At 34.0% G+C, this 26,213-nt stretch overlaps 1 protein-coding gene across 4 annotated transcripts in view; it reads left to right on the top strand.

Moving 5' to 3' along the window:
- LOC105225382 (uncharacterized) overlaps window positions 1–26,213 on the top strand; it is a 57,615-nt gene that overhangs the window by 22,072 nt on the left and 9,330 nt on the right. Inside the window, exons 3-8 of one of the 4 annotated variants that reach the window (XM_049453797.1) lie at window positions 17,687–17,858; window positions 18,065–18,303; window positions 18,368–18,531; window positions 22,825–22,961; window positions 23,024–23,161; window positions 25,839–25,934. In XM_049453797.1, the coding sequence (XP_049309754.1) occupies window positions 17,687–17,858; window positions 18,065–18,303; window positions 18,368–18,531; window positions 22,825–22,961; window positions 23,024–23,161; window positions 25,839–25,934 (946 nt within the window). The remainder of the gene's footprint in view (window positions 1–17,686; window positions 17,859–18,064; window positions 18,304–18,367; window positions 18,532–22,824; window positions 22,962–23,023; window positions 23,162–25,838; window positions 25,935–26,213) is intronic. The other 3 variants (XM_049453798.1, XM_049453799.1, XM_049453800.1) reach the window with 3 other exon arrangements.

The raw sequence follows: 26,213 nt of genomic DNA, 5'->3' as shown, positions 1-26,213 counted from the left end.
AGTAAAGCCAGCAGGATGTTTGAAAATCCTAATATTAGTTATATGGGGGCTAGGTCAAGTTTTATCCCAATTTGATTTATTTTAGGCGCAAATACTCACTGTTATGAGTAAAACACGCCTTGTCATTTTCATTGAGATAACTCAAATATTGGCCGATATATGCAGTACAAAGTCACCCGGAAGTTTCAAAAATCTTTATATTAGGTATATGGGGCATCAGGGAAGTATTGACCCCATTCCATCCAGTTTTGTTATTTATTTGGTAAATTTTTGATCATAAGGTGGCATATTTTAAAAGAATTTTTAGTACAAATTTGTATCCCGTTACATTTAATACTTCTTGGTTTGTGCACTGCAAAGTGAAAGAATCAGATGGAATTTAAAAGTGTGTTATATGAAAAGTAGGCGTGGTTGTAGTTCGATTTCTCCCATTTTCCACTGTGCCATAGGATAATTCGTTCGTTCGAGTCTCGAAATACCAAAAAGTGGGAAGTGCCACACCCATCGATAAATTTTTACCGCGGCTTCCATAACGCTTTTTATACCAACTCTGAAGTAAATTTTAACGTCTCTGACTGAACATCTAAGTACATTCACTTATCGCACTTTTAGTAGTTTTTAACAGTACCGTTATATGGGGAGTGAGCGGGGTTATAATCCGATTTCATCACACTGTCGGTAGAAGTTCTTATAATATTTGAGCTGGCTAAAATTGGTTGCTGTAGCTTTAGTGGTTTAGGAGATCCATATGTACACTAAACTTATTCAAAATTTTTCAAATTTTTTACCCTAATCAATTCGAGTCATATTCACTGTTAAACCACATAATTTTTAAAAAATCTACTTAATTTCAATTAAGCAGTACTTAGTACAGTGTCCTCGCGAAAATTCGAACTAATGAAAACCATGCGTGTTCGAGTCTTCGAATGATTTATGTATTCCTTTATTAGTTTTTATTCTTACAACATTCTATTCTTCTCTCATTATATAAAATATTAGAATTCTGTGGTTTACTGTTTAATGATTCATGACTAGTTTATTCAAACATTTTTATTTTTATTTTTTCAAATCTGATTTCACCTAGTTAAAGAATATAATTGTTAGAGGGTATTCAGTTTGTAGCGCTGTGTAGTTGCCTGTGGTACAAAAGAAAAGTGAAACCAATTTTTGGACACAGTTGATGTCTTCCAGGCTGACTTTGTACTTTTGTACTCCACTGGGCAGTTAAAATGTTTTATTTAAGATTAGGATTTTTCGCTCTTTCAATTACAAGCAATTTAACCTTTTGTTTTCCAGTAGCATTGACACATGCCAAAAACGCTGTTTTTCAGATTTATTTGCCGGTGCCTGTTTCTCCATTCCAAAGAAGCTTGCAATATAACCCGGATTCAGCTGCGTTGTAAATTTGTTCTGGACATAGTCCAATTTCCTGATTTTTTGCTTGTAGCTTAGTTTTGAACGGCTCTACTAGTTCCCGCCGCAAAATTAGTTTTTTCCTGAGATTGAAAAAAGGCGTATTCAATGACGTTTTTTTTAATTTTAAAGCCATCCATTACTGGTAAAAAACCTTGTGCTATCCTTGCTTAACTTGGCATGAAATGCTTTAGCTTTTTCTTTTAAAATCAATCCGTTGATCGGGCAATTCTTGCGTTTCTATGTTGTAATAAAAACCTATTGTAAAGGCCATTTTCATTTTCAGAAGTTCTGAAACACGGAGCGTTTCATGTTTTCTAAGGCCCGATAGCGCATTGTTAACAGATTCTAAAATTAGTTTCTCTTTTTTTACGATTCCTCAAATTGTGGACTTGGCAATATTGAATTTCTTGGATAGAGCTGTAACACTTTCACCATTTTTGACTGCACTAATTATTTCAGCCTTTTTTGCTAAGCTTTAAACATTTTATTTTCGTACCATTACGCAATAAAATACACTTAGCCTTAACAGCGCACGGCTCTGTGTGCTAATGAAGAATATCAATTAACAGCGATGCAAACGTAAGAAAACAGTCCCCAGTATAGCGAATTCAAAAGAAAAATACCGTTACTAGTCGCTAATAATTCGCCTTTTAATCAAAAAATACGCATCTAACAACAACAGTGCACGCATCGGCCGTTGCACAACTTCTATCTGAACATGTTCACAAGCAACAGTTTGAATATGTATGTATGTATGTCGTATATGATATATTTTCATGTATAAAATAATGCAAAATTTTTGTTCGAGTTTTAAAGTAGCCAATGAAGAATAAAAAATGTTGAAGTTTTCGAACGTTCGAGTTATCGTATGTTCGAGTTTCCGCGAGTGCACTGTATATTCAATTTTTACACTCTTGCAACCTGTTGCTATAGTTTTGTTCATCTAACGGTTGTACGTATCACCTAAACTAACTACACGGAGTCCGGAGCACCTGCTCATCGACTGCACAGCAGTCTGTAGACGAAGGATTAAGGCCATTGGATCGATATTTCCGGATAGGAATCGCATTGCCTCACTAGCACCCGGTAAGGTATTGAATTTCATTAATGCGCTGGGGCTAAGTAAGTCAATGTGAGTCAGGAGAAGACACAATAGACCAAAGGTCGCGGTGCATTCCTCATTTTTCAATCAATCAATCAATTACTTAAAACTGAGCGAAATAGATATAGGGTTATATATTATATAAATGATCAGGATGACGAGAAAAGTTTAAATCCGGTTGACTGTCTACCTGTCCGTCTGTGCAAGCTGTAACTTGAGTAAAACTTGACATATCTTAATGAAACTTGTTAACGCGTCTCTTGGATAAAAAAAAGTAGGAGTTTAGATGGGTGTAATCGGACCCACAATACGCCTTTATCCGAAAACGTATAAAGTACTATAACTAAGCACTAAATTAAGATACAAAACTCTAAGTAGGCACAGGGGATCGCAGTAGCAAGAAGCATCAGAGGGCAACAATTTCACCAAACCGAAATATTATAAATTAAATGATAATCCCGCTCACTTCCCATATAACGGTACTGTTAAAATATATGATAAAAACACGTTAAGTGAGAATCTAAACACGCCAGAGTCGTAAAATTACTTCTCATATACATATGTAGTAAAATTTTAAGTTCCACTTGATTTTTTCACTTTCCAGGACACAAATGAAGAATAATTTGATAAAACGGTATAAAACTTTGCTAATTATTCCTTTAAGATATTCTACCGTTATGACCAAAACTGTCTAAATCCAACCAACACTATTCAAGATCCCAAATACCGGAAATGTGAACTTCAGTATCTATAGTTGACATTTGACCGAAAATATCGGCCAATGTGTGAGATATGCATATAATTGAAATTCAGAGAGATTCCTTTCCTTATAGTAGTATGTTTGTGTGCTACAAATGGGTTCATATAAAAATTTTCGAACTTACGGGTGACTTTATTCCACATGTATTGGTCAATATGTGAGTTATCTTATTAAAATTAAGAGAACATGTTTTTCTAAAATAAAATAAATTAATTAAATCGGGGAAAACTTGCCATATACCCCTGCACGCCTTTTGTAAATGAAGGTATTACCCCTGCTTTAATCCTAGAAAGTTGCAGGAGTATGAAATGTTCGCTTATACCCGAACTTAGTCCTTCCTTACTTGTTACTATATAATTAATTCAAAACATTTATGAATATTTTATATTTAAACGCTTGCATACTGTTTAACCATGAATTTTAATTATCAAATGTACCAAAATAGATTTATATAGAATAGATTCAATGCGGCTTACTTTATTATACAATACTTGTAGCATCTCATATATTTCCTTGTTCAATTTTTTAAAGAATTATTACACTCTCCTTCTCTTTCTTTACTCGGGGCCTTGAATCCCTCTCCTTTCAAATATCCATCATAAAATATAGTATACATTATTTCATATGAGCGCGGCAGAGAGCGTTTATCATAAGTCCGAATATAATTTTTATCCTGCCCAGCCAACTTTATAGTTTGGATAAAAAGGAAGTCAAGCAGCGAAATAGGGACACCAATAATCTCTATAAATGTAGAATGTTTTATTTGTTTATTTACATAGTGTAAATTAGTTATCGACGAAATTTTTTCTCAAAAATAGTTTAAAAGCAATAATTAACAAAAATGTATATTCCATGATATTCATCATTAAGTAAAAGAAAATAATGAGAAGTTAACTTAAAGCGACTAAATCATTTTCATTACTTCACATTATCCCAAGAAAGTCGTGCAAACTTCCTTTTTATGTTAATAATGGCTTTTCTGCAGCGCCAAATCTTTAAGCCATCGACGTATGGAATCGATACTTAAATCTACTTAGTGAAGGTTTTGCATCTCCGCCCTTATAGAAAGTCCACTTTTAAAGTAACCGCTTAAGTTGCCCCCGCAGTAAGTTATCTGTTTTCTTAGTTGACTTTCGATGACGACTTGATCATTTTCCGCGTTCCAAAACGACACCGACATGTTAATTATGAATATCAAGCGATATGATTTAAAGCATACTTCGAATAATTCTTAAATCGATATGCCCATTGATAATGCTGCAATAAAATAGTACTACCCGATAGGGTGGGTAAAAAAGAAATTGTTATTTTTTTGCTTCGTACTCTAAAAAATTGGTTGATAGACACCTCTTGATAATTTTATGGAAATAATTTGTGTTCTTATGAATAAAAAAAAATTCTTTTAAATTGCAAAGCTGAAAGGGAGGATGGGGTCATGTGTAGAAGTTCACGCTTAAGAATGGAAAGAGCGCGAGCGGAATCGATTTTTGACTTTGGAATTGACTTCTAGTTTTTCGATTCTGGAAGTCAATTAATCAACCCCGACAGTCGACTTTTATGACTTAATTTGACTTTTTATAAATTAAGCAACTCGTACACGAAATTCGTTAGATATATCAATATTTTATTAAATATTTTTTTAGTTTTTAACATATTATAAAAAGTATTTTATGATTTCATTGCATACATTTTGGTATTGGATAATAAAATTGCTTTTTTTAATTAAAAAACAAAAAATTTAAAAATAAATAACTACGAAAACCACATTTCTTCGCCGATTTATCTTAAAAATATTAGCTCATTAATGTGCTGAGGTGATAAGCGACTCCTCAACTGATTTGCGATAAGTCCTGCATGTGAAAATAATCGCTCACAGGGTACAGACGTTGCAACTATTGGCAAGTACTTTTTAGCTACATTCCATAGATACGGATATTCATATTTCATACTTTCCCACACAGTGAACGGATTAGGATTTTGTTTCCGATTGACAGCCGGGCGTGTCAAATATTGTCGTAATTGTATTGGTAATCCTCCAGCCTCATCAGAATCTGCAAGATTGGAACTACAACTCACAGTGTTATCAAAATAAGACCATAAATCATCATTGTCATCGTTCGTTTTCTTCGTTTCTCCTTTTTCGCCTGTTGCGTGAAGTTGGCTGTTGATACTCCTCTACATTACGCCTCTATTACTTTTTGTAACTTGTGGGAGTAATGCAGAGGAGTATTTGTTTGGATTAAACAAATACTATGTACCGTATATTAAAAAGTTAATTACATCAATTACCGGCGGCAATATAAACATTATATTGTTATAGACCAATCAGAAAGAGGCTATTTATAAGGAAACACTTCGATTGGTACTTTATATTGTGCTTTTAAAAGTAATCTTATAGTGATTATCTTAATTCGTTAACTGTCAAAGTCATCGAGTAAAAGTCGATTTTAATCGATTCAAGACAGGCTTGAATCGATCCTAAAAAGTCAATTATTTCTAATAAAAGATCGATTTTCGAGTAAAGTCAGAGTCGACTTTTCCATCCCTATTCACGCTAGTGAGGAAAGTTCTCTGATCGCCATTCACTTGGGAGTGGCCAGAAACGATTCTTTTACATATGGCTCAAGCAGCTCACGACTTCCGGTCTTTGGCCAAGTATCCTCTGGGTAGCCTAAGAACATCCGTTTTAAGGCGAGCTAAAGTGAGAAGGCGAAACATCTCCTACATAGGGTTGTGCGCTAGGTTTGGGACCCGCCACGTAAAAAAAAAACACCCAATGAAAACTTCGGCTATAATCGCGTAAGCGGTGTCTACGCCAATTAAGAAGAAGATACTTCTTCTGAATTTCATTTTATTATGAATATTGTAAATCGGACAACTTCTTCTTTTGTAGGAAACTTTCTGCTGGTGTATTTAATTTTTCGATTAATTTAAATGCTTACAAGAGCAAAGCAAAACTTTTTTTAAAGTAATGAAATTGAAACCGTTAATATATTTTAAACGGTTAGGTTTACAAAAAAATTGATGTAGACCTCTTTTGAAGAGCATTCAATTCGTCAAAACAAAATATTTTTTTCAAGTTGTTTGAAGCGAGGCACATGTTTTTCTATCTGATAATAAGAAAAATACTAATATTTGGAGAGTCCTTCATAGAAGTGTTTATCAACAAATTCTTCAGACTACGATGCAAAAAAATATTTTCCTTTCCCACTCCAATACACGTTTATTATGTATCGATCATTGTAAAAGTGGTGTAACTCCATAATATAAAAATTTGATTTCTTTTCCGTAGTGGGCTCTGAATTTATCATATCTTTCAATATAAAAGTGAAGCAACTTTACTGGTACAACTACAGCATCATAGATGTCGATACTAGTTCACTATTACAATGAACGATGCACATGTCTATCTTAGCAGTACAAATAACTACTCACTTTCCTTTTCTTAAGAAATAATTAAATCAGTTGGGGAAGGCCATAAAATAACTCAAACAGCAAAGAATTCCAAACACTTATTTCCATGTATATGTACATGGAGGAAAGGAAAAGATATGACCATTTGGTTCAATATCTTTAAAGGTTAAAAGTGGTTAGCTTACCCACATTAATTGAAATATATCTAATAAATGCCGGACATTGCCTTGCAGAAGGCACGGATGCATGAAACAAAAGTTCGAATCATTGTCAACCACTTATAGTCAATGTAGTTCTCTTAACATTCATTAAGATATTAGATACATTTAGTTCTTTTATCGGATATATAAGAAAATCTAAGGATGGGTTTGAACTATTTTAGAATCCTATAATGGGTTTAATTCAGAATATACATTCTTACATACATGCACAGGTATCAGAATTTGAACCGATTCTTTACCAGCTTATTGAGTCGGTTTTTGGGGTATAAATTTTCAAACGGGCAAAAATATGCAAATAAGTGCATATGTTTGCGATTCATATTGTATGTATGTGAAATTATAATAATACCAGGAATCGATTCGATTTTTTATAACTGTAGAGTTAGATGTTGAATAATTGGATATGGTTGGGAAGATATTGTTAATCATTAAAGGGAACCAGTGATGACATTGCAAGTTCGAAACATCTCTAAGAGAAGCTAATATTAAACAATTAGTAAAAAGAAAAGAGTAAATACTATTTATCTAATTTATGGTCATTAGTTTTGTTATTAACAATTTCGAGAAACCCCCTCCCCCCCTTCATCAGAGCTCCGAAGTTCTAGTACAATTGTATTCGCAAGCGACAAGTTACATTGCAAATGAAGGTGACGTGTAAAATTAGCGGTAACAAGTTGAAGCCGGTGCCGGTGGCCGTGAATAAATGGATTAGCATAAAAATACGTACATACAATTTTTTGCATGCAATTATAATCACAAAACGAGTTTGCTGATTCGTCTGGGATATTTATTAGTTTTACTGTTACTAATAACTATAAACGGTAATTCACTAATTTTGTGAATATTTAGATGTCTTCATGATATGAAAAATACATTTTTACATAACTATTCCCTTTCACTATATAGTTGATATACGATATTTATAAAAACCAAAAAGTTATCTCTTCCAAGAACTAGATATACATATGTATACATATACAGTGGTTTCGTTTGTGTTTCATTAGACAATATGCTAGATAAGTTCTTCACTGACAAAATGGATTCGCACAGAACTCACAAAACTTCCTCGAATTAATAATATGTATAAAATTATATCGGAATCCCCTTTGCGGCTCGATTTAACTGGCAACTGAAAACAAGAAACTTTGACTGCCAGCTTCAACATTAATATACCATGAATGCATAAGGTACATTACATCAGAAAACAAACAATTCTATAAAAACAAGATTGGAAAAGAGTTTTAATGCCCCAAGAGTCGACAGAAATACAGAGTAAAAAATTTATCAGTAAAAGTATCAATTATGAAATACACTTATTATATTACTTGTATGTTTCCCAATTATGTACTGAATTATTACGAATACTTATTTTACACAAAGGTTAACGATTTCGGAATAATTATTTTTAGGACCGGAGGGTAACAACTGAGATCTGTTTGGTAAATTCTACAATGAAAAAATTGATGTGAATTAATTTCGAAGCACACTCTAAGTTCCGAATGTAAATGTTGAATATATGAAGGAAAATATTTTAATATTGTCCATAAGTCAACGAAATGCACCTTTTGCTGAATAAGCCTAAAAAAGATATAGGAAAGCCTGTTAATTTACTGGTTATCTAATCAGGTGCTAAATACTATACTAATCATCATCAGAGAATCAGATGGTAAAATTAAATTAATTAGACATTCCGACACATCTTAAAGGTAGGGTTCTAGAACAAGATCAAGATTTTTATTAAAAACAAAGCAAAAGAGCCGGTGACAATTATATGAATTTTGATAAGCGTTATTTTCATTTCATTGCCATAACATCAAGTCTTGTAAGAACAAATGTACATCTCCAACCGTTAATACCAACTATCGAGTTTATACTGTATATAAATTGGTGATTAAAGATTCTATCGTAAATTCGTAGGGGCTTATTCCGGCAGGGTATTTACCATAAATAAACATGTATTCATGTGTATATATAATATGCATAAACATATATACCCAGGAATAAATGACGTGAGGCAACTACGCTCAAACAGGTTCTCTTATTCTGTTTAATTCTGTCGCTCGCTTTTAAGACCGAGTTGAGTAAGTTAATTGCTGATATATTTCGACTTGAAATTTGAGAAAGTTTTTTTTCTGTTGTTTTGCGTGGGTCTTGTTGATAACAAGTACTGTGAGGAGGGGAAAACACCACAAAATACCGTATAAACGAAAGGCAGACAGAAGCAATGGTTAAGCAAGCTTGGGAAGTGAGAGGGAACGCCGGTTCGTTGCCGGTTGAAAGACCTAAGCAGTAATCACCATGCTATGCTCGTCATAGACGTGTCGCGCTGAGTCTATGTACAACAACTTGTTCCGCAAATCGCTCGTTGCGAAAACCGAAACTCGCACTGCGAATCTTGAATCGCGTTCAAGTTCAGGAAATACTCGTTCACATTCCTGTGTGTAAAATGAAAACCTCTAAAAGGCACCTGTGCAAATGCGAACTTTTCCAAACTACTAAAGAATAACATTTACTAGTAAGTCAATTACAGTTACTTTTTATTGAAACTGAAAATTGTGTTAAATTATTATCAAAAATCAAAAAAGTAGAATCGGCATGAGCGCAATCTTTCATCTAACAGAACATTATTAACTTAAATTTGAATTCAGCGACAACACAGGCGCATAGTTACATACACGTGTATAGTAATTGTGCGTTTGTGTTTATTGTATTTTGAATATGTGCTCATGGTGTGTTCACAGTGTGTCCAAAATACATAATTCCACTTGATCGTGTGCATTCAAATAGAAAAATTAAGCGTGGACAGTGCTTTTGAAAGAGGCCACACAAACAAACATACCTACATTATATTTTCAATAAACGTACAAACACATAATCGTAGTAAGTATATTTCTACATATTGAATTATGTGACAAAGTGGCTTACGATTCTGATAAAGTCTGATTTCGAAGACCGCTAAAACTTATTGTATAACTGGTTCGTACCAGTATTTAATTAAACGTAATATGGAAGAGGTGCCCTTAAAAATTCTGATCTCCGGTCGGTATGTAAAAAAGCCAAACACCAAAGTATCTTCCTATATAAAATAAATTCAATTAGTCAACTATAAGTTAACTTAAAAATACAGTGCGACTTTAGTTACCAAACAATTTTTCAAAGTGGCAAATAAAAATATACACATTCATACATATGAAGGTGTTAACGTATTACCGAGTTGTTTTTACGGGTGTTTTAAATATAAATAATGACATGCAAATATTCCCAAGTACAGTTTTACGCTTTCTAGGCGTGCCTAAAGCTCATTTTCGCAATTTCCATACATATAAATATTTAAAAAAAATACAAACAAATTTAAAGAAATTAGTCGATGTGTATGCATTCGACACGTTTATTACTTAGATTATGGATTTTAACAAGAAAACGTTCAAAAAATGCCAAAAACTCCAAAAAGTGAAAAATAAAATGAAATAATCTAGTAAACAATCGACACAACCACAGTTGTTGGAAATACTCAAAGCTTTGCGTACAATTTCCTTTCCTGGGCTGTCACAAATACAGATTTCTATGCTATGATGAGGGTCTTCTCTCATCTTCTTTATTGGGCTAAATGTGCCCTAGAAAAACTATTAAGAGAAAATTTAAGCAAGTTCCTTAAATTCTGGATATTTACCGCCCGCACTGGCATTTTTGTTGCGAAACTGATGCAATCAAAAAAATAAATAAATAAAATATCAATGCATTTTGCAGAATGCAAGTGTTCAGGCATTTCACAAATGATCTGATTAATCGTTGTCGCAATATATTAATTAGTTAAATTGGTGTAATTAAAAATACTTATTGGCAATAATTAACAAAATAAACTTTCTGACATATGCACATACATACTTATATATTTAGAAATTTACTATCTCAGCGCGTCTTTAAGTGATCAAGCAAATGATAAGCTATTCAAATTAATACTCTCGTACATACCATACATATGCATGCATGTAGCATGTACATACATAGCAGAGCCACGAAAATACGAGGACTGCTCAGGCAGCACAATCATAATAAACAATTGTTTATAATTTTAAATTAATACCGAAAGCCCTAATTAAAATGAACTGTGATGCATTTCAGTATTATCTACAAATATATTGTAAACATGTTCGAATTCTATGAAGTGATAATTATTTATAAATTCATTTACATTTAAAAATTTCCCTGTTGTGTTTTTAATGTCAGATGATTGCTTTATGAATTATTCAAACAAATTTGAAATGTTTAAAAACATTTCAGATCACTGATAAGTTACTCACATATTATTTTCCTTACCTTAATACATATAGTATGTATGGGTGTGTGTGCCTAACTGTACGGGCTTCCATTAATGCAAGTGCAGTGCTTCGGCTTAGATACATGTACATATGTACATATGTAAAGCAAAGTATTAAAAGAAAATATTAGATCATACACAGATCTGGACAAATTTGCACTGCAGTACTCGGAACATATTTACGAAGCCAAGCAAATATTTTTTGGACACACATTAAAGAGATCTTATTAAATTATTTGATAACTTGTTGATTCTATACTTATTTGAAAAAGTATGTACATACACACATGTTATACAACTGACTATAAGAATACATGTGCATACATATGTTTAATATGAGGAAGGAAAATAGAGTGCACATAGACAAATTCCTCATTTGCATGTGTGCACATTTCTTCTTTTTTTCCAAACTGGCATACATATATACATATGTATGTATGTATATGTGTGTATGTAAACACAATATATGTATGAGTTCATATGCATACAAGATATATATATATACTTATGTATAGATATACATATAATATGTATTAACAATTAAAGTTTTCAGATTTCTTCGGTTTATGTCTATTTAAAATCTATCTCTGGGTACTTACATACATACATACATACATATGTACATACAATTAAACTTTCAAGTTCACATTCACACACGTATCCATATATTGTATTAATGTATGTATAAGATATAGATAATTATTGTATGTACATATGTATTTGCCTGTAAATATTATATTATATAGATGTATGTTTCTGTATATTTTTCTATTAAACACTCCTTATGTTTACATAAGATGGGGAACGACAGAGAGCCAAAATATTTGTGTATATGCAACAGTGGCCCACAAAAGTATATCTGTATACATACATACAATATGTACATACATATGTATAAGAGTATTTTGAATATCTTTTAGTATATGAGACTTCGACGATTTTTAACAGTTATACTAAATATGGATATATTGGAATAAACTCATAACGAGTAAGAATTATTATGAAACTTGGGTTTAGGATATCATGGATAAATTCATTTTTTTACAGAAATTCAAAAGTAGTTTTCAAAGTATTCAAATAAATCATAATGAAGGAACATGTACATACATATGTATACATATGTACATGTTAAAATTAAAAAAAAATTATTCGTAAGACCAGTCAGAAAGAAAAAATATTGAAATCGAGTTTCTTTGGGTCGTTTGTGAACATGATTTTATTTTCTAATAATACCGTTTCCTTCAGATATCTAATTTTTTTATTCAAATTAATACTTAAACAGACAGGATCGTGAGGGAAAGGCGTTATATTCTTTCTTAAATAAAAAAATATATCTTCAATTCAACTATAAGCTTACAATCATTTAATGTTTAAAAGTATTTGGTGAGTTTTGAACAGCGCATTTTAACGGAGAAAGTTTTCGGTAGACAGTATACACAGCCTTTTGATCATTACAAATGATATAAGTAAAATAACGGTTCTTTTTTTAGACGTGTGGGTTTCAATGAGACAACACTATTTTCGAAGGAGGTCTTTTTGACAATATTTATATTCAGTTTGGTTTGCCATTTTATAATGAACAGACTTACTCCGAAACAACATTGCAAATCGGACAAATGTATTACTAAAACCAGATGGCCACCAATCATGATTTTCACAAGAAAATTTTCTTCAGCGATGCAGCTCTGGTTGGATGGGTACGTTAAAAAATAAAATTGTCGCATTTGAAGCGATGATAATCCACAAGCTATTGTTGAAACGCTGTTACAAAAAGCCAATCTTTGGTACGAAATACAACCAAAGAAATCAATTTTTGAAGAAAACTTATTGAGAGCGCCTTTTTGTGAAATTATGTGAAGTTGCTGGTCTATGGATATAAACCTGAATCAATTGAAGTCTTGACAGAGTATTCGGCACGTTATTACTGGCATACAGCCTCAATTGCTACAAAAAGTGGTCGAAAAATGACCCTCACGGCTGCAATTTATTCGAGCCAGCTGCGACGGCGACTTGTCCGAAATCATTCTTATAACATAATAACGACATCTTATTTGTATAATAGAGCTAAATTGTTGAACACAACATTAAATTATTTTCATATTATTTCTTTTTGAAACAGCATTTCCTAAAAATACCTTTATATCAATTAAAAGTATAGGGGAAAGATTTTATGAAACATGAAACATTAAGAAACAAGTAATGAAATTAATACAATGTCAAAATGTAATAGTATATTTAATCACAAAAATTATTATAACAGGTAAATTTAAAAGTCGACGAAAGCACATTTTTTTTGGCAATATTCGTTTTTTATTCAACAGAGATCCCTTCATCGTGATACACTGATTATGGCGACCTTCCAATTATTCGATACCAATTTTGTAGTACGATTTGTCCTTTGCTTCAAAATAGGCCTCAGTTATGGCGATCACTCCTTCATTCGATCGATCAACGCAAATATTACAAAAACTCCTACCTATGGTGTGAAAATGGACAAAATCGGTTGAAAATTCTGCTCACTCCCCATATAACATTTTACATTAAATTTTACCTCCAGGATGGTATTAGAGAGCTTTATGGGTGAAATTCCATATTCCGAGTCCTGACTGACCGATTTCCACAAAATTTAGTATGAAGAATTATTTTCTATGTCACATTATGGGAGGATGGACTCATTTGTAGAAGTGCACGCAAGTGAGGAAAGTTCCCATTCACTTGGGAGTGGCCAGAAACGATTCTTTTACATATGGCTCAAGCAGCTCACGACTTCCGGTCTTTGATCAAGTATCCTCTGGGTAGCCTAAGAACATCCGTTTGAAGTCGAGCTAAAGTGAGAAGGCGAAACATCCCTTACATATGGTTGTGCGCTGGGTTTGGGATCCGCCACGTAAACAAACGAATTAAGGACTACGATTTGAGGGCATGCACCTGAAATGTCCGGTCCCTTAATTGGGAAAGTACCGCTGCCCAGCTAGTTGATGTCTTCGTTAGAGTGAAGGCTTACATCACCGCTATCCAAGAAATGCGATAGACGAGACAAGGACTGGGACATTTATTACAGTGGCCATACAAAGGAGCGCAAATTTGATGTGGGATTCGTGGTGGGAGAAAGACTCTGTCGCCGAGTACTGTCAGTCACCCCGGTGGAGGAACGTCTAAAGATGCCTTCAATGAGTACTTAACGCCAGTGTGGGCAAAGAAGGTATCTTTGGCACAACGGTCGGTAAATTCAGTTTTCACGTTGAAACATCCCCAAATGGGTTGATGCTGATCGACTTCGCCGGGGCCCGAAATATGGTCATCTGTGGTACTAGATTTCAGCATAAGAAAATGCATCAAGCCACCTGGCTGCCCTCGGATCGAAAAACCACCAACCAGATCGATCATGTGTAGACGTGCGTGCACTCTGAGGTCCTAACATCGACTCGGACCACTATCTTGTTGCAGCCAAAATTCGCACCCGCCCCTGTGCAGCAAAAAACGTACGTCAACAAACACAATGAAGGTTCGACGTCGAGAGGCTGCAATCACAACAGACTGCCCAACGATTTTCTACTCGACTTGCACACCTGCTCTCTGAGAGCACTCCTGAACAACTTGGTCATATCAGTCTAAAATTTCGTACACTCCGTGTCCACCCAAGAAGTTGCTCTTTTTTTATGGAAAACTTGTTTAATTTGACGTTTGAAGGTATCTTCGCAATTTTTTACATAAATTATTATTCAAAGCAGCGGGTACTATAGTATTCTGCTGCCTTTTAACTGACTGTTTAAAATCTAGAGAAAGATCTTTTTATACCATTTATACTATAAAAAATGCCAAATCTTTTCGCGTACAACAAAGGTTTTTTTGGTCCTAAACGAGAAATAAACAAGTAAGATAGTTCGGTTACATTTCATAATAGCTACAGATGATGGTATAACTTTATATTAAAACAAGAAGGAAAGATTAAGTTCTAAGTTAAGTCTAGCCGAACATTTCAAAAAATATTAAAACAAGTAAGGAAGGGCTAAGTTCGGGTGTAACCGAACATTTCATATTCGCAGCAAAACTTTATATTGAAATAAAAATATGTTGCTTTTAAACATACATTATTCGATGAAATCGTGAAATATTATAATCCAATTCCGGTATCTAGGTTCTTAAAAAGTTATAGTTCAATTTGGACAATTTTTAGTCAAGAGCCAGTATTCGTGCAAAACGTTGTCGGTTCTTTTTTATACTAGAAAGTAAATGAATCTGCTGGAATTAAAAATTGTGATATATTGGAGGTATACGTGGTTCTTATCCGATTGAGACCATTTTTGCACTGTAACATGGGTAAAAATAATCCTGTATACCAAATTTGGTTAAAATTGGTCGAGTTTATCTGAAGATAAGCGATTTCGCATAAGGGTGGACGGTGCTACGCCCATTATCCGATTTTGACACCGGCTTCATGTCTCTGCTTTCTTTATTAATTGACTTATCGCACTTTTAATAGTTTTTAATATCCGACTATAACTTCAAAAGGAGAGGATAACAACATTTTTTTCTGAGCATTGCTTTGTTTGTTGAATTGGCTATAGTAGCTTAGGAGATATGTACACTAAACCAATTAGAGAACAGGACCACGCCTTTTGTTTCAAAAATGTTTAAGCCACCTCCCCTAATGAAATTTGTCGTACCAAATAAAAGTCTTTAATCTTATTGTGGATCTGATATGGCACTTTATATTTTTTCGATTAATTGCGTATTGTGAGTGTGACAAGGTTCCAATTCCGCCAATTTACTATACCAACCTGAACGCACGAAGAGACAGTCATCCTGATCATTTATACATATATATAACTCTATATCTATCTCTATTGGTTTTAAGAGATACAAACAACCGGTAGGGTGATGTAGGTGGATTCAACCGTAAGTTCAATTGATTTTTATATAAATAAACCAGATATGAAATTAAGTGATTAAATGCCGTACATGGTTATCAGATACCTCATATGACTGTTACCTATTCATTATTTCGTGGAATAACGAATATCGAATTCTTTTATAACATAAAGTGTTGTCAACACCTGAAAGTACCTATTGCCGCGATTTTGTTCATTTCAAGAGAGTATAAATGGTGTTAATTTGTTCTATTTAACAGAACTTATAAAAGGATATTTCAAAACCATACTTTTTGTTCCTTCTTCTTCAACGAGCTTAACAAACCCTTAGAGGCAATATTTTTGGGCGAATAGTTTGAATAAAATTCTTATGTATTGAAGTTTTTTTCGCATGTGTATTATTATGTGCAATCCAATATATAAAGGGTGATTTTTTTGAGGTTAGGATTTTCATGCATTAGTATTTGACAGATCACGTGGGATTTCAGACATGGTGTCAAAGAGAAAGATGCTCAGTATGCTTTGACATTTCATCATGAATAGACTTACTAACGAGCAACGCTTGCAAATCATTGAATTTTATTACCAAAATCAGTGTTCGGTTCGAAAATTTTTTATCGACAAATTTTGTTCAGCGATGAGGCTCATTTCTGGTTGAATGGCTACGTAAATAAGCAAAATTGCCGCATTTGGGGTGAAGAGCAACCAGAAGCCGTTCAAGAACTGCCCATGCATCCCGAAAAATGCACTGTTTGGTGTGGTTTGTACGCTGGTGGAATCATTGGACCGTATTTTTTCAAAGATGCTGTTGGACGCAACGTTACGGTGAATGGCGATCGCTATCGTTCGATGCTAACAAACTTTTTGTTGCCAAAAATGGAAGAACTGAACTTGGTTGACATGTGGTTTCAACAAGATGGCGCTACATGCCACACAGCTCGCGATTCTATGGCCATTTTGAGGGAAAACTTCGGACAACAATTCATCTCAAGAAATGGACCCGTAAGTTGGCCACCAAGATCATGCGATTTAACGCCTTTAGACTATTTTTTGTGGGGCTACGTCAAGTCTGAAGTCTACAGAAATAAGCCAGCAACTATTCCAGCTTTGGAAGACAACATTTCCGAAGAAATTCGGGCTATTCCGGCCGAAATGCTCGAAAAAGTTGCCCAAAATTGGACTTTCCGAATGGACCACCTAAGACGCAGCCGCGGTCAACATTTAAATGAAATTATCTTCAAAAAGTAAAGGTCATGAACCAATCTAACGTTTCAAATAAAGAACCGATGAGATTTTGCAAATTTTATGCGTTTTTTTTTAAAAAAAAGTTATCAAGCTCTTAAAAAATCACCCTATATAATAGATATCTACAAATTATATTTTACACACTACAAACATTTCTTTGTACGTTCATATCTGAAAGTATTATAAACAGAATATTGCACATAAGTCGCACAATAGTCATAAAAGTACATCACACGTCTGCAAGGTCTACAAATTGTCTTAATTGGCATAATTACACCACATAACACATTCTCAATTCTATATTTGTTGTATTTCATTGGCTCAATGTGCTTATTTCAGATTAATTCATGGAGACAGTGAAGAATCTGTACGCTGTTCATATTGCTCCGTTTTGAATGAGAACGACTTACGTATATCTTTCGAAAATACCTGCACCGATTCTCTAGTAACTGCATTCGATGATGAGGCTTTATTAATATGCGACCAAGGAAACGAAATGGCAAGAACAAAGGTTTATTTTACGTTAATTTTGCAGGGTCCATCCATTTCACATCCACAATCAATTGCCGTATCTAAAAAGTCTTTAAAAATCTCATACATCACAAATTTGCTTTTATTTTGTCGAAATTCTACATAATTTTAAGTTATAATTAAGTAAATCTCTATTTCTTCATGAATCAATTAATAATTGTTATTGCATTTGCATATTATGAATAGGTTCACTTTGATGACGTGTCGTTATACGGGACTCCGAAAGAGGAGCCAATGCCTACCATCCCCGTCGTTTCCGAAAAAGTTTCTGCGAATTTCCTAAAAAGTCAATTGCAATCATGGTTTCAACCGACAGACAATCGGTTGGCTATGAAATTATTCGGCAGCCGGAAAGCGCTAGTCAAAGAAAGAATTCGCCAAAAAACTTCCGGACACTGGGTAATTCATCCTTGTAGTTCATTCAGGTTTGTATTCACACAGAAATGTCTTTAAATCATTCATTATTAATATCTCCATATTGTATTTCAGATTTTATTGGGACCTTTGTATGCTTTTATTATTAGTAGCAAATCTTATAATCCTGCCAGTCGCAATATCATTCTTTAACGATGATCTGAGCACAAGATGGATTGCCTTCAACTGCCTAAGTGATACAATTTTTTTAATAGATATTGTAGTCAATTTTAGAACAGGTGAGTTAAGACCCTCTCATTAAAATACAAAAGTAAGCGTTCTTATATCTATATACAATATGTATAGTATAATCACATATGTATGTACATTACGTTCAAAATTTATTTCAATAAACATACAAGTATTGTGACAAAAAAGTAACCAGAAAATGTAAATAAAAAAAATAATTATTCATCAATATACCCACCAGATGTAATACATTTATACCAACGATTTTTCCAGTCGTCGAAAAACTTTTCGTAATTACTTTTTGGGAAGGCCTTTAGCTCCTTCAGTGAATTTTGTTTTATCTCTTCTGTCGACTGAAAACAGGTTCCACGGAGTGGCAATTTCAATTTGAGGTACAAGAAAAAGTCATACGGAGGTGACGGTGGTTGATCGATGGTAATCATTGTGTTTTTGGCTTTAAAATCGGTAACAATCATGGCTCAATGCTATGGTGCATTATCATCGTGAAAAATCCATTAAATCCGGAATTCGCACGATCAAGCATGTACAGAAAGTCTTGTTTACGGTACTCTTTTTGAAAACAATTTTAACATTATCGAGTTGTCGAGTCAGGGAAGAACGTGTTTCATACCCAAAATATCCACCAAAATCGTTCGAACGGACTCGTGAGAGATGTCGAGCTCTCTTGTCATCTCTGTAACACTTCTTCTTCTTCTTTACGGGCGTAGACGCTGCTTACGCGATTATAGCCGAGGTGGCGCCAATCGAAAATTCCAAGCAAAGCCAGGTCCTTCTCCACCTGGTCTTTCCAACGGATTGGAGTTCTTTTTCTTCCTCTGCTTCCCCCGGCGGGTATTCCATAGAAAACTTACAGTTCTGGAGTGTTTTCTGGAGCGTTGCCGCTGTCTCTTGATTCGCTGAACAATGTCAATCTCACACATATGTACATATATTTCATACAGCATACGGGAATAATAAGTGACTTATAGAGTTCGGTCGTTGTTCGTCGAGAGAGGACATTACTTCTCAATTGCCTACTCGGTTCGAAGTAGTACCTGTTGGCAAGAGTTGTTCTGCGTTGTATGTCGATGCTGCCATTGTTGTTGCTGTTAACGTTGGTTCCAAGATAAACGAAATTATAAGTATATAAAACTTCGAAGTGAAGACTGTCAACAGTGAAGTGCCTTCGTTCACTACCAGACCAATTTGCTTTGCTTCCTTATCCAATCTGGAGAAAGCAGAGCTAACGGAGCGGGTATTGAGGCCAATGATATCAATATCATTTGCATACGTCAGCAGCTGTACACTCTTATAAAAAATTGTACCTGTTCGATTAAGGGTAAGGTATCTCCCTACTTTTAGAATTTTCAAAAAATAAAAAAAAAATTTCGCTCTAATCAATTAAAAAACTATTCAAAAATATAGTCCCGAAAAATTTACTTTTTTCGTTTCGGATAAGAAGCCTAGCCAGGAAGTTGACGGCCGAAAAAAATTTCAATCAACGGGATCGTTGATATTTCCGCCATTTTTTTTGACATAAAATAATATTTATTTTGTAGTTCAATAATACCTCTTAATATATTATATATGCAAACAAATCGGATGTGATCTGTTTTTATTCATCCATAATAAAATTGGAAAAAATTACCTTTGTCCAAAGCAGCTTTGAAATCGACGAAAAAGTGGTGTATGTCGGTTCTCTTCTCAGGGGTCTTTTCCAAGACTTAGCGCAAGTCTAAAGCCACACTCATAAGGTCCAATCAATTTTTTGATGGTGAGCTTTAATCTTTCACAGAATACGTTCGATAGCACTTTATATGCGATGTTGAGGAGACTTATCCCACGCTAGTTGGCGCAGATTGTAGGGTCCCCCAATCGTTGGGCATGCTTCGTCCGACCATATTTTACAAAAAAGCTGATGCATGTTCCTTATCAGCTCTTCGCCGCCCCTGTCGGCCAGCTTGTCAAAGTCTTCATACTCATGCAATTCGGCTTCTCTCTTTTTCTGTCTGCAAATGCGTCTCGCTTTCCTCTTCAACACTCGTTATCTGTTCCATCCCGCACGTGTTGGCACGTGTTGTGGTCAATCGTAACGTTGCGAGGTAGGCAATCTGTTTTCTCTCCGCTGAGACACGGCACTGCTCATCGTACCACCTGTTTTTTTTGCCTTTTCCGAAAACCAATGGTTTCATTTGCAGCTGTACATAAGGAGCGTGAAATGCTTTCCCACAGCTTCCTTATACGAAGTTGCTGATGAGTGCTCTCACAACGCAGGAGTGCAAGCCGACTAGAAAATCGCTCGGCAGTCTGTTGTGATTACAGCTTCTCGACGTCGACGTCTTGTGTTTGTTGACGTGCGTTTTTGGCTGTACAGAGGCGGGTGCGTATCTTGGCTGCAATAAGATAGTGGTCCAAGTCAACGCTAGGACCGCGGAGCGTACGAACGTCTAAAACACTGGAGACGAGTCTTCCGTCTATCACAACATAATCGATCTGGTTCGTGGCTCTTCAATCCGAAAACAGCCGGGTAGCTTGATGAATTTTCCTATGCTTGAATCTAGTACTATAGTTAACCATATGTATTTGGGCGCCGGCGAAGTCGATCAGTCTCAACCCATTTGCGGCTGTTTCCTCATAAGGGCTAAATTTACCGACTGCGCCAAAGATACCTTCCTTGCCCATCCTGGCGTTAATGTCACCAAGCGCGATTTTGACATCGTAGCGGGGCAACTCTCTCTTCAAGCGCTCATAGAAAGCATCTTTGGTCACATCGTCCTTCTCTTCCGTCAAGTCGTGGGCAAATCAGCTAGACGTTGATGCACCGGGGTGAAAGACGATACTCGGCTACGAAGTCGCTCCCACCACTAATAACACACCGAATTTGGGATCCTTTATATGGCCACTGTAGTAAATGCCACAAGTCTCGCTCAAGTCCTTAACCCGTCCATCGCATTTCTTGAACGGCAGTGATGTCAGCCTTCACTCTCACGAGGAAAATAACCAGCTGGGCTTCGGCACCTTCCCAGTTGAAGAAGTCGAAGGCCGTTCAGAAAAAGGCATGTCTTCAACGGTCTATCGACCGTCTTTTAAGGCTTTATACCACTCGTAAGCTTATGTTAATGATAAAACTGAATCACCGCAAGTCTTTTCCATCATTTGTAACGATTCCCCACACGAAATTTTGGTTAGAAACATAAGCAATATTTGAAGTTATAATTGGGTGTGCTTTTTTGTCACAATGTACATCGAAGATTATGTTAAATATACCTTATACTTTTTCATTTACCAATGACAATAAAAAATGGTAATTAAGTTATACCAGGATGCCGAATGTTCTTTGGTAACACACTCCCATAGCGTCAATCGCTACATAATTAAATACATATATTTTATCACGGTCGTGTGATGTGTTATAATTCGTTATATGCTGCGTACGTACATATATGTATATATAATTTTAATAGAAATGAAACCGGGAAAACTCAACACGCTCACCTCTCTAACGGCTCTGCCACAAATTAAACGACTAAGACCACCATATTTGAATAAAATAATCAGTTCTTCCTCTTGATACAGTTGTAAACAGAACAAGTAAGGAAGAGATAAGTTCGGATGTAACAGAACATTTCATACTCTTGCAACTTCTCAAGATCAAAGCCAGGGAAATGCCTTCAGCTTCGAATTTTCGATTCTTATTTAATATATTACAAACTCTGATTCTAATTTCTGGAAATTCAAATAATGGAAGGTTCTAACTTGTGAGCGTCGACTGTTTTAGAAAAATACGCTCTCTCAATATGAAGCTTTAATAGTTTTAGTCCGAATTGTACAGTTTTTGGGAATAAGATAATAAGATATCTTTATGAAACTAAGACCTTGTGCCAATAGCAACAACAATAACAAGTTCTTCAATATTTCAAGTTCCCCAATACTTACAAAGTCTCTAACCTATAACCTCAAACAACTAAAATTTACTTAAAATTATACTTATTTTTGAAACTGACATATTCGTTTTAACTGAAAACAACGCCTTATGATTAGTAACCGACCTATATAGTATGTATTTATAGTTAAATATTGCAGGTTCAGCATTACCAAAGTAACAAATTAAATTTCAGACTAAATATACCTGTTTAATTTGCAACAGTATTTGATGAAAATAATTTATTTTTACTTATATCAAGACGATTTGGTAAAGTTTCTTACCTTAATTGTTTAAGGCGACGTAAATTAATATTTTAATATTCTGTAAGTTTAAACGAAGTAATACATATTTCTTAAAAAGTAAAGTACACAAATGCACGTACAGTATATATAATACTTATTATATATCTTCATCACAGGTATAATGCAGCAAGACAATGCAGAACAGGTTATTCTGGACCCTAAGCTTATAGCCAAGCATTATTTAAAAACATGGTTTTTTCTGGATCTAATATCGTCAATTCCACTTGACTACATTTTTTTGATTTTCAATCAAGTAAAGGAAAATATTTTCTCTTTAATGGAAAGGAAGTTTTAACGACATATTAAATTTTATAGGATTTCTCCGATTCTTTTCAAATACTTCATGCCGGACGTGCTCTACGTATTCTTCGTCTAGCTAAGTTACTTTCTTTGGTTAGGTTGCTACGTCTGTCCAGGCTTGTGCGATATGTCTCACAATGGGAGGAGGTATATGTAAGTATTCACAATTTGATTTCGATTTATAAACTGTAATTTGTTAGCATTCCTAATGTTCTAATCACATATGGTTCTATATTGAATATGTATGTATTATACATTTCGTATTAGATATTTATGTATTGATTGGGATAGGACTAATACACAACTTTTAAGCGCATATCAAAACAGTCATACCCTATGTGTTAGGATTATTGAGAATGCCAGTCAACTTGCTATCATCTCATAGTGCCACGCCTCAAACTAAACATGGAGGCACTACAGTATAAAACGCATAATGAAATACATATATTAGGAAGAAAGGAAATTTTAAATAATTATATTTTGTTGTAGAGTTCAGTAAAAATGTGGAAGAGTATAGTAATTGTGCTCAATATACTTTCCATAGCGACAAAAATTTGAATTACATCCATAAATGATGTTTGCTTTTGTATTATGGTTTTTTGTTCGTCGACAATTGATACCCCATTTAATATTTGTTTTCATTTTCAATACTTTAGTATTTATATAAAATTCAAAGAAGTATTTTAGAGTGAGTTATACGATAACCAAATAACATTACTACCAAAATTCCATCTTCAAATCTCATAACACCATTTAAAGCTTGAACTGACGGTTGAAAGTTTCGGTTACTAAATTAGGTCTCTCTAAAATCGTAATATATACATATACATATATATTATTGGGTAATATACATATGTACATACATATATATAAATTTAATTGTTGTTTCCTTGTAAATGCTGTGCTCGTAGATAAAGCTAAGTAACATAGTTGCCTACTAGGCTTTGACTGGCGTTTGCGCTCAGTAACAGTAAAATTGTCATATTGTTACAAAAGTAATCCCTAGACATTATTTTATCGTTCGGTGTTGTAGAAAATATGTTGAAAATAATTTTTCTAGTGATAAAGGGACATTTTCCGACTAGCAAAACTGCGTCAAAACTTGTTGAAATATTAAGCATTTTATTCTTCAAGCATCCTAAATTCGAACAAAAATGTGTATTCTATTTTTTTTTAATAACTTAATATTCTTAATTAAGTATATTCGCACAATTGAATTTTGTTTCCAACAGATCGGAGAACAATTACACTACTTTGCATTCATTTTGCGATTGTGATGTTAGAGGTTATTTCTTGCTAATTTTGGGTTGCTAAAACCGAAATTTATAGTAAAAATTTCCTAACACGTAAGGTTTCTTGTGCTGTAGTCAAGTGGTGTGAGGATCCAACAACCACCAATTGCTAAAATGACCAAAACAGCTGTACGTGATGGAAAATTTTTTAACTCAAATCTGTAATCAGGACACCTCAAATACCGTACATACCTCTTAGGATATCATTCGCAAATGTTTCCTGGAGATTTGTTGGGTAGTGTAATCTATTTAACATAATCAAATTATTGGCTCCCTTGTACCGCATAAAATGTAATAGTTATAGTAATGTGTAGCCTGCGATTAAAGAATTACTTTTAAAAGAGTGTTTCTAAATAATCGTTAGTGATAATTATTTATTATCAGTATTTTTAATATTCACCATGTCTTAGCTTACATTTACATATATCAGAATATTGTATTTCAAATGTTTCATATTATTTTATCAAGCATATACATACATACATACATATTTTCTTAAAATAGGTTGCTTTAAATATATATTCCTTATGTAATTTTTAGAGTATATCGAAAAGTCATGAAAGGAGTTATACCTGAGTTTCCTATCAGGAACGAAACATAATAAAGAAACTAGTTAATCGAGGCGTGGCAGTACCGATTCCTGTGACTAATCACTACACAAATATTAACTAAAAGCAAATATATAAATACACTTACATGTAAAAAACAAAATGTTAATTTTTGATACCATATTCTTCCTTCTTATTTTCATTTCGAACGTGAAAACTGATTTATCTGCTTATTCAAATACTCTTATAAGAAAAAAATGTTTCCTACAAGTGCTTCATGAGTATTGCCAAACATCACTCCGGGTGATCGTTTAGAGACATTTGTACGAAACATTTTAAAAGGGTTCTAAATCTTATGCTGCCTTTATAAACCCATCTTTGTAATTTTCGCAAGAAAAATAATGCAAAATGCCAAGAACTAGCAGATACTTATTACCGTAGTTGAATAGTTGGTTCAACCTGAGGCGAAATTATGTCCTCAACAGATATTCAAAAGGGAACTTAAACAGCAAATAAACTTAGTAGAAGTATTTGTTTACATATGTACATACAAGAAATTTACGCAGATATTTTTTGAAATGGGTGTACAAGAATATCAATACAACACAAAACACAATTTTATGTATTATTTCAAAATATTTGCACATATGTACATATATGTACGTATTATAGTACAGACAAGTCACCGGTTATTAATTTGTATTTAAAGCGGAGCAGAGCAGTCAGATGCTCAGCCAACAACAATTCGAAACCACACTTTGTATGTTTGAACACTTAAAGAAAGATAACACTTAAAGTAGCATTGCCTTATGTTCAATTGAGAATTGCGATACCAACACCACTTTTGTCAGAAACAAATGAAAATAATACATACATACATACATATATGCCAATATGATAAATATTTAATTATTCTATTTAAATTAATAAACGAGAAATATGCAACAAGAAAATTAGCTTATCGGGGATTATGTGTATGTATGGTTCTAGATTCTGCAGAATCTGCAAAAAAAAAGTGCTGATCGAAGAGGGAGAATGCATAGAAAAGACAAAGATGGCTTGACTAAAAGCAACCTCATTTTGAAGGTAACCCAACCAACAATATTCAACAACTTTTAAATGCAACCCATGATTGATTAATTCATTATGATTGATTGATTAATTGATTGCTATTATACATAGTTAAATATTATTAAATCACTAACGAGGAATGGTTTACCCTATTTCTGTTTTAAATAGTATCGAATTTGATTTTGTTAGTTAACATGATTGCTTCCTTTTGATTTCATAATATTTACTAAGTCTGCCTTTTAGATTGATGAAAACCTATTTTGATGCATAAAAATTACAACTGCTTCTTTACTT

Source organism: Bactrocera dorsalis, chromosome 3, assembly GCF_023373825.1.
Source record: "Bactrocera dorsalis isolate Fly_Bdor chromosome 3, ASM2337382v1, whole genome shotgun sequence".
Lineage (NCBI taxonomy): Eukaryota > Metazoa > Arthropoda > Insecta > Diptera > Tephritidae > Bactrocera > Bactrocera dorsalis.
The sequence above is the reverse complement of the archived record's forward strand: the minus strand, read 5'-3'. Positions and strand labels throughout refer to the sequence as shown.